Raw genomic sequence first — 12,419 nt, forward strand, 5'->3', positions numbered from 1 at the left:
TCAAAAACGTAGAAAACCCACGAAATCATTGGAATATCATAAAATATTGAAGTAACAAAAAGTAAACACGAAAATCCGCTCCAACTAATTTCTTCCAAGGTTAGACCTCTCGTTGTAGGTGCGTACTATGCCCGAGCTCAGCCCAGAAGTATACCATACCTATTCGAGACTTTTTTTATTTTTTTAACTGATGATTTTGTACGTCTCGAACCGACGACCTGTACAGAGTCTAGGTAGGGTCATTTTGCTTTATCACTGAGCAATACGGAAGTTATCGATAACCGTGATCTAGTACAATACCTCACTTATGACTAAAACAACAATAGCTTCATGAAATACATATACTACAAAAAAGAAGATGAAAATCCAGCTATAGCATGTTTGAGATTTTAGTTTTGAGATAATAAATCTAATCTACTAAAGATGCGCCAGCTTTGAGGCACATTTCTCAACCAAGCTTCCAAAATAGCTAGCGGTAGATCTTATCGGCAATGGTATCACGTGATCTATATTCATTATCAGAAAACCGCGCCTTCAATATGTCTTATCGCATAAAGATCAAAATCAAGATCAATTCAATTTCTTCATTTCTCCAGCAAATATGGGCTGGTGGTGGAGCTCTAGCCCTAAAAAGGACTCCGAAACCGTTACATTGTCAACACCAACCCCCGAACCCGCAGCCCAGAATGCACCACCAAAGAAATTGACACCAGACGAACAAGCCGACTATGAATTTAGCCAGATCCTCTCCAGCCTGCAAGAAGCAGATGCTTCTTTGACGAGGAGTCTTAATCAAGACTCTAATGGCTCGACTTCAACCTCAGCCAGTCCCTCTGCTATACAAGAACAACAAACTCCTACATCTCCCATCGCTCCCGAATCCCTCTACGCAGACACTATGTCCTGCCGCACAGCATTCGACTACGCGTTTTTCTGCCAGTCATTTGGTGGTCAATTTGTGAATGTCTACCGATACGGAGAACTTCGCTCTTGTAGCGAGAACTGGGATAATTTCTGGCTGTGTATGAAGACCCGTGGTTGGGGAGATGAGCTACGCAAGAAGACTATCCGAGATCATAACCGGAAGAAAGCTGTCAAATACAAGACTGGCCCTAGCAGTGAGGATATCTGGGATGTTAGGCTTGATCCTGCGAAGAATTCCTTCCAGGGTGACTTTGCTGCTTTGGAGTTGGAGATTAAGGCTGAGGAGGAGGCACAAAAGGCAAAAGCGGCCGTATGATACCATTTCAAGCTCCGTGTACTCAACTGGTATGATAATTGCTGCTTTGTGTATAGATACAAAATGTTATTTGGAGCGCGCTCTGTACGATATTTACCTTTACGGGATTCGGTTGATATCTCTACTCCACCGACCTACTTTACTCCAGTCTAATTTGATCAAAGGCTAGAGAAATTCATTTCTGTCCTTCTTGCCATGGGCTAATCAAATTCCTGAACGCACCCAAATCTGGTCACCCTCAATGAACGCAGGGTTCAAGGCGGATAAATCCGCGATCAGCTTGCGAAAGATCAGCTTTCGAAAGAATGATAACAAACCCCAAAAGAAATGAGCTTGAAGCAAACAAGCTCGTATCAAAATAATTTCTTTGGTCTTTAAACCGTACCCACCAAGCAAACGAAACCTTGGAAGGATCAAACTTCAGATTAGCCTCTCACCTTTATCTAATGGTAGAGTCCCGGCTACCAGGATCATTGCCAGTGAAAGGCTCATATCCATTGAAATGATCTTTTCCCTCGGAACGCTCATTTTCCTTGCGAAGCACCCGTCCCTTGAGAGGCAGTTTGCGAATGCGCTCTGCCAGAGCTGCATTTACAATAGCTTCATTGTATCCCGGAGAAGAAGAACGGGGCCGGGGAGGCGAGGCAATGGGGTGATCCACAATCATCATCGATGATGATGGGAAGAATGCTACCTCATCCCGAGCGCGCTGTTTCTGCAAATTAGAGGCTGAAAGAGGGTTCAAGTCCATCTGGGAACCTTGTGGCAAGGGACCGCGTTCCTCAATAGTACGCTGCTCTCGTGGAGCGGCAGATTCGAGGTGTGTATCCTTTCGGGGATCTTGTCCGAAGGTACTACGTTGCTCAGAGTCATGATTTTCTTGACGAATAAGATATTCGAGGCCTGTCTCCGTCTTGGAACGTTGCAGTAAGAAACCCCGTTCCTTAAAAATACCCTGCCCGTACAGATTACCATGGTTGTCTGGATCCATTAATGAGCCTTGATAAAACATACCGCGTCCCTCTTTCCGAAGAGCCTGGAAACGCTCTTCCTCTTGAGCACGGTGCTCTTTCCGATGAATATTGAATTCTTTCTTCTGAATTCCACGAAGTTCATTTTGAATCGCACCGAGACGGAGTTCCCCCTGGAACTTCTCAGGAGCACGATATCTTTTCCAGGGATATTTGGGATCCAGCTTATAATTATCTGGTCCCGAGAATGCGTGTCCTCTAGGAATACGTTGTGGGGTAGCAGATTCGGAGTCTGTCTCCCCCGCGGAATCATTTAGAGAGAATGATCGGTATTGCTCTTCGGTAAAGGGAAGGGCAATGACCTGGTTACCAGATCGGCTGCCCCGAGACACTCTGATGGGCCGGTTGTTCTGAAGCACTGGTTCTGCGAATCGCACATGCTTCTCTCTTCCTTTGCCACTTCGGACCTTTGACAGCTGAAGCTCCGGTTGAGGTATCTCCACTTGGCTATCCTCTGAATTCCAACATGGATTACGGTAGCTTTCTGATTCACGGGGAGCGAAAAAGTCTGGAGGGTCAAGCAACTGCTTCTGTCCGATGAATTTCGAGAATCTGGCGGTAGGCGACGAGGGTGATGCTGGTGGTGATTTTGTCTGTCCAGAGTGAAGTATTCCAAAGAAACGTGTGATTGGCGATGCGGCAGGAGAAATAACGGGAGATTGGGTCAGATTGAGAGCTTGCATGCGACCAGTGAGCGAACCTTCAGATGCGAGTTTCTTCACGTGCTTCTTCTCCGGGGTGATGATGGGCTTTGGAAGGTCTCGCAGGCGCTTGGGTGTCCAAAGGTCCATGTCCGGAGAGGCATCACAAGTGAACTCGTGCGAGCTATTGGTCTCATCTTCCGGAGACCAAGTATAAGGCTCTGATTCATCATCGAATCCATTGTCCTCTGAGTTTGTGGGAAGATGATTACCCATCAGGGGGCTGTTCAGCAGGGCTGGACTCAGCGGGAATTCATCCGACACGCTCCTTAGGAATTGCGGCGAAGAAAGTGGAGAGCTATTTGCTGAATGAACTCGACCTGTCAGAGAACCACCAGAAGCAAGTCGAGGACGTCCTCTAATGGTTCTGGGCGACTCACTTGAAGCACTATCGCGTCGGTTATTAGCTTGGGAGGTTGAGGCTGGATGAAGATTGAGGTCCTCTTCGGGGGGAAGGGAGTCCATTTTGGTGGAATTGAAGATGTTGTGGTTACTGACAATGAAAGAAATGAAGTCTACTTCGAATTGAGACGAAGTAAGAAGATAGAGGGGTCAAAAACCCTCGGCGACGACTCAGCGAGATCATTTGGCGTTGAGTAGTTTGTTTTCTTATAGAAGTTGTCAGACGAGATGTTGCGTGTGTTGAAATTGGATTATCAAGGCCTTTATGTACTGACACTGTAGTTTTATCCTGGGGCCGTACATTAAAAGATCTTTCTTTAGATTTCGTTGTTACTCTATGCAAGACTATGGGACTATAAGTTCGTAATGGATCTAAATAATTCCTGAAATATACATGGGTGGACGTAGGGTTCAAAATCAACCTTAGAATATTTTCAAGACTAAAGCGTGCGTGCCCTAAAAAATTTGAGCTGAACGTCTTCACGGTCTCGCCCAGCCAGAATACTTAATGAGCGACCTTAATGAGCGACATAATCAACTAGACAACTCTGAGCAGGAAGCTATTTAATTTATTTAAGTTGAATTACAGGTGGCTAGCCGTCAGGCATCCTTCATAATGTAATGAGAGGCAGTACGTAGGCAGCACGATTTATGGAATGTAGTTATTTATTCAATAGTTAAAACTCACGACCGAAGGTATATACACAGCTTGAAATAAAACAATAGAGAGGAAAAAAACCACCGCAGGTTAGACGCTCTAAACACCTTGCATTAGACAAACGCTGCGGTCAAAAACATAAAAAGATAAAAGGAAAATCATCAAAAACGTGCTGTCTGAGACGTGAACAGATTTTTAACATTTTAAGCCACAACTTCGGTGACCTGAGGCACAGAGTCAATGGCAGGGCGGCGCAAGATACCTCCAGTAACCGGGAGCTGGGAGCTGGTACCGCTGAGGTCAGCATCAACTTCGCGTGCGCACTGGCGGCCCTCGTTAATACCCCAGACAATCAGGGACTGTCCACGGCGGCAGTCACCTGCGGCATAAACACCAGGGATGTTGGTAGAGTAACGACCAGGGGCGGTCTTAACGTTCTTACGAGGGTCGCGCTCGATCTCATCACCAAGGAGACGATCCTCGGGACCCAGGAAGCCCATAGACAAAAGGACCAGGTCGGCAGGGAAGAACTGCTCACTGCCCTCGACAGTCTTCATATCCCAACCACCGGTGGAGCTCTTAGTCCATTCAACACGGACAGTGTTGATACCTTTGACGCGGCCACTGCCGTCATCGACGAACTCGGTCGACATGACACAGTACTCGCGGGGGTCCTTACCCATGTGGGTCTTGACCTCGGAGTGGCCATAATCAACACGGTAGATGCGAGGCCACTGGGGCCAGGGGTTGTCATTGGCGCGCTCCGGGGGAGGCTGGGGCAGGAGCTCGAAGTTAGTGACCGACTTGGCTCCGTGGCGCACAGAGGTACCAATGCAGTCGTTACCGGTGTCACCTCCTCCAATGACAACGACGTGCTTGTCCTTGGCAGATATGTACTCGCCGTCGGCAAGTTCAGAGTCCAACAGGGACTTTGTGTTCTTGTGCAAGAATTGCATGGCGAAGTGGACTCCGTCCAGTTCACGGCCAGTAACCTTGAGGTCACGGGCAACAGTAGCTCCAGTGGCGATGATGACGACGTCGTTACTGGAGCGGAGAGAAGACAGGGTCACCTGCTCATCGGGGCCAACAGCGGTGCTGGTGACGAACTTGATACCCTCCGCAGCCATCAGGTCGACACGGCGCTGGACAACCTTCTTGTCCAGCTTCATGTTCGGAATACCGTACATGAGTAGACCACCGACACGGTCAGCGCGCTCGTAGACGGTCACAGAGTGACCAGCGCGGTTCAGCTGATCAGCAGCGGCCATACCGGCGGGGCCGGATCCAATGATGGAGACGGTTTTGCCAGTGCGAACTTTAGGTGGCTTGGGGACCATCCAACCCATTTCAAAACCGCGGTCGATGATAGCACACTCGATGGACTTAATGCCAACGGGGTCCTCGTTGATACCCAGAACACAGGCACCCTCGCAGGGAGCAGGACAGACACGACCAGTAAACTCGGGGAAGTTGTTGGTCATAAGCAAGCGGTTAAGAGCGTCCTGCCACTGGTTCTGGAAAACCAACTCGTTCCACTTGGGAATGATGTTGGAGATAGGACAACCGGTGTCAGACTGGCAGAAGGGAACACCACAGTCCATGCAGCGAGCTGACTGGTACTTCAACTCGTCCTCGCTGAGACGGTTGGAAAGCTCAGCCCAGTCGCGGGTACGAGTAGCCGGGTTGCGGTACTTCTCACTGCGGCGAGTGTACTTCATGAAACCCCGAGTCTTGTCCAAGATCAAAGCTGAACGCTTCTTCTCAGTCTTGGAGTCGCTGATGCTGTCCTCAATATCTAGCATGTCTGCCTTCTTCTCCTCAATTTTGGGCTTAGCTACCTCAACCTTCGCAGCCTTCTTAGGGCTGCCAAGATAGGGCAGAGAGATTTCGGCCTTCTTAGCGGCTGCGGCCTTGGCAGCCTCTTCCTCTACAACACGCTTGTAGTCGGTAGGCAGCACCTTGGCGAAGTGGGGGAGGGCCCGGTTAAAGTCGAGCAGGATACGAGCGGCCAGCTCAGAGCCGGTATAATGGTGGTGGTCCTCGATAAGACCGCGGACGTAGGCGATTTCAGCGGGATCCTCAATACCAGAAACCTCAACCATCTCCAGGTTAACCTTAGAGTGGAAGTTCTGAGCCATGTCCAGGACGTAGGCGATACCACCGGACATACCGGCAGCGAAGTTGCGGCCAGTAGCTCCAAGAATGAGGACACGACCACCAGTCATGTACTCACAACCATGGTCACCACAACCCTCGACAACAGCGGTGGCACCGGAGTTTCGGACAGCAAAACGCTCAGCAGCGACACCGCGGAAGTAGCATGCGCCACGAGTGGCACCGTAAAGACAGGTGTTGCCGACAATTACGTTGTCCTCGGCCTTGAATGCGGCGTTGCGGGGAGGGTATACAATCAGGCGACCACCGGACAGACCCTTACCGACGTAGTCGTTAGCATCACCCTCGAGCTCCAAGGTGACACCAGGGGCGAGGTAAGCACCGAAGGATTGACCAGCGGAACCCTTGATGTTGGCGTGAATGGTGTCTTGAGGGAGTCCGGCCTCTCCATAGCGTCGGCTAATCTGGTACGAAAGGGTAGCACCAAGACTGCGGTCGGTGTTGACAACGTCACACTCAATGCGGCAGGGAAGACCCTTCTCTAGGGCAAGCTCAGACTCGAAGATCAACTTGTTGTCAAGACGTGTGTGAAGGCGGTGGTCTTGCTTCCGAACGTTGTAGGTGGCAACTCCAGGACGGAGGGAATGGGCCGGGGTCAGAATCAGTGACAGATCCATGCGCTGTTGTTTCTGGTTGCGAATATCATCGCGAACCTTGAGAAGTTCAGCACGGCCAACCATCTCGTTGATAGTGCGAATACCCAGCTTGGCCATGATAGCACGCATCTCGTTGGCGACATAGTAAAAGAAGTTGATAACATGCTCCGGCTGGCCATTAAACTTCTTGCGCAATTCAGGGTCTTGTGTCGCGATACCGACTGGGCAAGTGTTCAGGTGACACTTTCTCATCATGATACATCCAAGGGCGATCAAGGGGGTGGTTGCGAAACCATACTCCTCGGCTCCGAGGAGACAGGCGATGGCGAGGTCACGGCCAGTACGAATCTGACCATCAGTCTGGACAACAACACGACCGCGCAGGTCGTTCAGCACAAGAGTCTGGTGGGTCTCAGCAAGACCAAGCTCCCAAGGAAGACCGGCATACTTGATACCAGTCCAGCGAGAAGCACCAGTACCACCATCGTGACCAGAGATCAAAATGTGGTCAGCCTTAGCTTTGGCAACACCAGAAGCGACAATACCAACACCGACCTCCGAAACAAGCTTGACAGAGACACGGGCGCGGGGGTTAGAGCACTTAAGATCGTAGATCAGTTGCTTCAAATCCTCAATCGAATAAATATCGTGGTGGGGAGGTGGGGAAATAAGACCGACTCCGGGGGTGGAATGACGAGTACGAGCGATGGGGCCGACAACCTTATGGCCGGGGAGCTCACCACCCTCACCGGGCTTAGCACCCTGTGCCATCTTAATTTGCAGTTCATCGGCATCGGCAAGGTAGTGAGAGGTAACACCGAAACGGCCGGAGGCAATCTGTTTAATGGCGGACCGCATGGTGTCACCGTTCTCCATGCGGTTGCTACGCTCTGGATCCTCACCACCCTCACCCGTGTTGGACTTACCGCCCAGACGATTCATGGCGATGGCCAGAGTCGAGTGCGATTCCATCGAGATAGAACCGTAAGACATGGCACCGGTCACAAAGCGACGCACGATCTCAGTCCATGGCTCAACCTGGTCGATCGGAATGGGAGTCCGCTGGTCATAGTCGAAATCAAGCATACCACGGAGGGTGCAGTTCTTAATCTGCTCATGAGCAGACTTGGCGTACGCCTCGTAAGACTTGTCATTCTTGGTACGAACGGCATCCTGAATGTTGGCGATGCTGGTGGGGTCGTTAATGTGAGCCTCACCACCGTCACGCCAGTGGTACTCGCCGGTCTCCGGGAGACCAGGGATCTGGACGATTTCACGGGATGGGTAGCCACGATCGTGGAAGGCGAAGGCATCTTGAGCAATTAATTCGAAAGTGATACCGCGAATGCGGCTTGCAGTACCGGCGAAGCAGCGGTCGATGACACTGTCATCGATACCGAGGGCCTCGAAGATTTGGGCACCCTTGTAAGACTGCAAAGTTGAAATACCCATCTTACTCATGACCTTGAGAATACCACCATCGCAAGAGGCCTTGTAGTTCTCGACCACCTTATCATCGGAGAGTTCCTTGCGAATAAGGTTCTCGCGGTTCATCTTGAGGATACACTCGAGAGCTAGGTAAGGATTGATTGCATCGGCACCGTATCCGAGAAGAACACAGTGGTGATGAACTTCACGAGCCTCGGCAGTCTCAACAACCAAGGCAGCAAATGACCGCCACTTGTTCCGTACCAAATGGTGGTGAACCATACCAGTGGCTAACAGAGCAGAGACGGGAACCCGGCTGGCGGAAGTAGCACGGTCAGACAGAATAATAACCTTGTCACCACTCTGAATAGCCTCAGTAGTAGCTTCGCAAATGAGATCCAACGCCTCGAGGTAGCCGGCAACGCCCTTGGCCTTTTCGAAGGTAATATCGATTGTGCGAACGGACCAATCTTTGTGGATCTTTTGCACGTTCTTGAGAGCGTTAAACTCGGGGATGCTCAAAATAGGGGAGGGTAAGAGCAAACGATGGCACTGAGATGCCTCCATCTCCAAAAGATTACCCTGGGGACCAACATAGCACTCCAATGACATAACAACGGCCTCTCGGATAGGGTCGATGGGCGGGTTAGTCACCTGGGCGAACAACTGACGGAAATACTCGTACAGCAGACGAGGCTGTTTGGACATGCAAGCCAATGGCGCATCGTTACCCATGGAACCAAGAGCTTCCTTAGAGTCGGCACCCATAGGGCCGAGTAGCAGGCTGACCTGCTCAAAGGAATAACCAAACGCACGAAGGCGAGGATCGTTTTGAACGGTGTTGGCGTCCAAGGCGAAGGTCAGATTCACGTTCTTATCGAGGAGAGCCTTGTTAATGGCGGGCAGCTTCAGGAGCTGCTTATCCAACCAACCGGCAAAGTCCTGACGCTTAGCAACAGTTTGCTTCAACTCGGCATCATCGATAATACGACCAGCAACGGTGTCGACAAGCAACATCTTACCGGGTTGCAGACGACCCTTCTGAACAACACGTTCTGGGTCAATCTCAATAGCACCGACTTCAGATGCACAGACGATCCGATCGTCATCCATGACATAGAAACGGCAAGGACGCAGACCGTTACGATCGAGATTCGCACCGCAGTAGCGGCCATCCGAGAATGTGAACAGAGCTGGTCCATCCCAGGGCTCCATCTGGCAAGCGGCCCACTCGTAGAATGCCGACTTGGCCGGGTCCATGGCCGGGTTATCTTGCCAGGCCTCTGGTATCATGATCATGACAGCCTCAGGTAGAGAGAGAACACCGTTGATCATGAGCAGCTCCAAAACATTATCGAAGGCGGCAGAATCGGAGCCATTCTCTTCAACAATTGGGTACAACTGGTCGAGCTCGTCGCCGAAGACTTCTGAGCGAAGAACACCCTCACGGGCACGCATCCAGTTCTTGTTTCCGCGCAATGTGTTGATCTCGCCGTTGTGAGCAGCCCATCGCAAGGGCTGAGCTCGGTCCCAGGAGGGGAATGTGTTGGTCGAGAATCGCGAGTGTACAAGAGCAAAGTGGCCCTCGTAATCGACGTTGACAAGATCGTGGTAATACTTGTACACTTGAACAGGAGAAAGCTGACCTTTGTAAATGATGTTACGGTTGCTAAGGGAACAAAGGTAGAACCAATTGGCGGATCCTAGGACATTGGTGGCGCGCTTCCGTAGAACGTAAAGCTGCAATTCGAAAGTTCTAGCATCAAACTCCTCAGTATCCGTGACTTTGGGTTTATCACCCTCTCCATATGCAGACTGCAAGACCACAAAAGGCTGCAAAATGACAGGCTCACGCGAAAGCGCAGCCGGACCTAAAATGGTCGAGTCGTGGGGAACTTCACGCCACCCCAGAACGCGGAGACCAAGCTGGCTTGCCAGTTCCTCCAAGTCCGTCTTGGACTGTTGGAGTGTCGCCTCGTCAGGCTTGAAGAACAAATTTCCGACAGCGTACTGACCCAGTGGAGGGAGCTCCACGCCCTGCTCTCGGGCAAAGTTCTTTACAAAGAAATTGTGGGGAATGCTAGTCATTACACCAGCACCGTCACCGTCTCGGGAGTCAGAACCCACGGCTCCACGGTGGGTCATGTTGCAGAGCAAATCGCGAGCTATAAGAGAGTTCAATTGTCAGCGTGTATCTACTCATAATTTGGATCTGGAGGATCTACCATCGCTGACGATCTTGTGACTTGGCACGCCCTTGATATGGCTAAATGATGGTTGTTAGCTCAATGGATTCAGAACAGACCCAATGGAAAGCTTACGCAGCGAATCCGACACCGCAAGAATCTTTTTCATTCTCGGGATCATAAAGACCCTGCCGCTCTGGCAGAGCACCGGCCCAGCCATGACCCTTCTTGGGCTGGTACTCCGAGTACTCTGCGGGTGCCTGGTCGTTATTCAATTCTTTACCATAGATGTCCTCAAGAGTAAGACCCATTCTTCCGCCGGGAACCGACAGAGAATGGACAGGTGGGATTTTGGAGGAATAAATCGCTTTTTTGAGGTACTCCGAATGGAGCTGTTAAATAGTCGATTGGAGTCGTGTCGTCACAATTCGCAATGCAGTGAGGGGAGTAAATCCTCTAGTGGAATAAGGAAGAAAATTGAGAAGGTGTAGAGGGGAGAGAGAGAGGGAGAGATAGGAAGGGAAGAGGGAAAAAATAAAGGAGGGGTGGATTGAGAAAAATAATAGTAGGCAGGCGAATACGGCGGAGCAAAGCAGGTCCGGGGATTTTACGCTGCGAGCAAAAACCCCAGTATTCCAGGAGAAAAATACAGTGTGGGGGGGGGGATCTTACGTCGTGGCAAAAATAGAAGGATGAAATAGATGAGTAGTGTATTACATGCAATCTAGTAACTCGTGGTATTTTTGAGGAGAACCTCTTCCGGAAACAGAAAACAGTTACTCCGTAAAGGAAGGGGGTAATAGGTCATCAAGTGGGGAATATTAAGTGGAGACTGGAGATTGATTTCAGATGAACGTTTTGGATGAAGATAGAGGCGCTGATTCTGACCAATGAGTATAGTTGGCTTTATAACGCTGGTCATTGATTTACTATCAGAGTATAGTAATAGGTTTCTATTTATTGTATCATATACACACATGTACAAATTTAAATACTACAGTATACTCCTTTTCTGCTTCTTGCTTCTATGCACTCGAGTTCCCTCTACATGAAACAGTAATAAGAAAAATCAAATACTTACCCCAAGTACTAAACAGGCATCATCGCGGGTGGTGGGCCATGCAGCGGACACTATTACAAAATAGACTATTACTATTGGTCTATAGCCGCAAACAGACATGGGATTCACCCGAAAAGCCCCTCTTTTTGGAGTCGCTAATGTCTGCTAATGCCACCTATTGTCCCGAGATGTTAAGTGGGTCGGATTTCAATGCTTAAGAGGAGCCGCTCTGCAGGATAGGAGAAACTATCGTAAAGAATACTTGGATGTATTCAGGGAAGAGTATTCAATTTCATCAAGTCAAGATATGATTCATTGGTCAGGCAAAGTTTGCCTCTTTTCTCCACATTCATCAGGCATCAATACCGTTACGATACTCCGTATTGTTCATGTTCATTCCGACAACGGAAGCTATCCATATTCCATACATCCCCTCCAATCATACTCGATCCTTGTTAGTTCCCCGATTTCGGATTCTTCCCTACTCCCTCGTAGCCTCGTACTCCATTATCTAGCTGCAGTGCCAGCTTGCCATATTCCAATTGATTATTCATTGGTCGCGTGTTCCGGCCCCTCTTTTATCCCACGTTGTAGTATAGAATGTGGAGTTGAAGTGTGGAATGATATTCGGAATTAATCTGGAATTACTACTTTGTACTCCGTACATCCAATCTACACTCTCTCCGTACGGGATATCCACCTACTCGGTATATTCTTGGTTGAAGAGGCTAAATGATATGCGGAGTCCTCTTGATGTAAGCCGGAAGGATGGTCTCCGGTCCACGTGAAAGAGAGTTTGGCTGATAAGCTTTTGATAGTCAATTTCATTGTACTTAATTACTCCATTTCTCATCGTAATGCATATCAGTTATATCTTCTATCGAGTCTGACTTACCCCGCCTAGCACATTGGCAAAACATCCACCAACTACGGAGTACCTAA

At 49.6% G+C, this 12,419-nt stretch overlaps 3 protein-coding genes across 3 annotated transcripts; 1 reads left to right on the forward strand and 2 right to left on the reverse strand.

Annotated features, from left to right (window-relative positions):
- Positions 1-601: 601 nt before the first annotated feature.
- N7495_008875 (EMI1 family protein) lies at positions 602-1,240 on the forward strand (the record flags this gene model as incomplete). Its single annotated transcript, XM_057211526.1, has 1 exon — positions 602-1,240. One exon carries the CDS (start codon positions 602-604, stop codon positions 1,238-1,240), a length of 639 nt encoding a protein of 212 aa, XP_057061069.1.
- A 439-nt stretch (positions 1,241-1,679) lies between these two features.
- N7495_008876 (uncharacterized protein) lies at positions 1,680-3,437 on the reverse strand (the record flags this gene model as incomplete). Its single annotated transcript, XM_057211527.1, has 1 exon — positions 1,680-3,437. One exon carries the CDS (start codon positions 3,435-3,437, stop codon positions 1,680-1,682), a length of 1,758 nt encoding a protein of 585 aa, XP_057061070.1.
- Positions 3,438-4,235: 798 nt separating this feature from the next.
- N7495_008877 (glutamate synthase (NADH)) lies at positions 4,236-10,728 on the reverse strand (the record flags this gene model as incomplete). Its single annotated transcript, XM_057211528.1, has 3 exons — positions 4,236-10,396; positions 10,457-10,497; positions 10,553-10,728. The coding sequence occupies 3 exons, from the start codon at positions 10,726-10,728 to the stop codon at positions 4,236-4,238; spliced, it is 6,378 nt and encodes a 2,125-aa protein (XP_057061071.1).
- Between the last annotated feature and the right edge of the window lie 1,691 nt (positions 10,729-12,419).

The sequence above is a fragment of the Penicillium taxi genome (genome assembly GCF_028828555.1).
Source record: "Penicillium taxi strain IBT 34144 chromosome Unknown utg000005l_segment0_segment0, whole genome shotgun sequence".
NCBI lineage: Eukaryota > Fungi > Ascomycota > Eurotiomycetes > Eurotiales > Aspergillaceae > Penicillium > Penicillium taxi.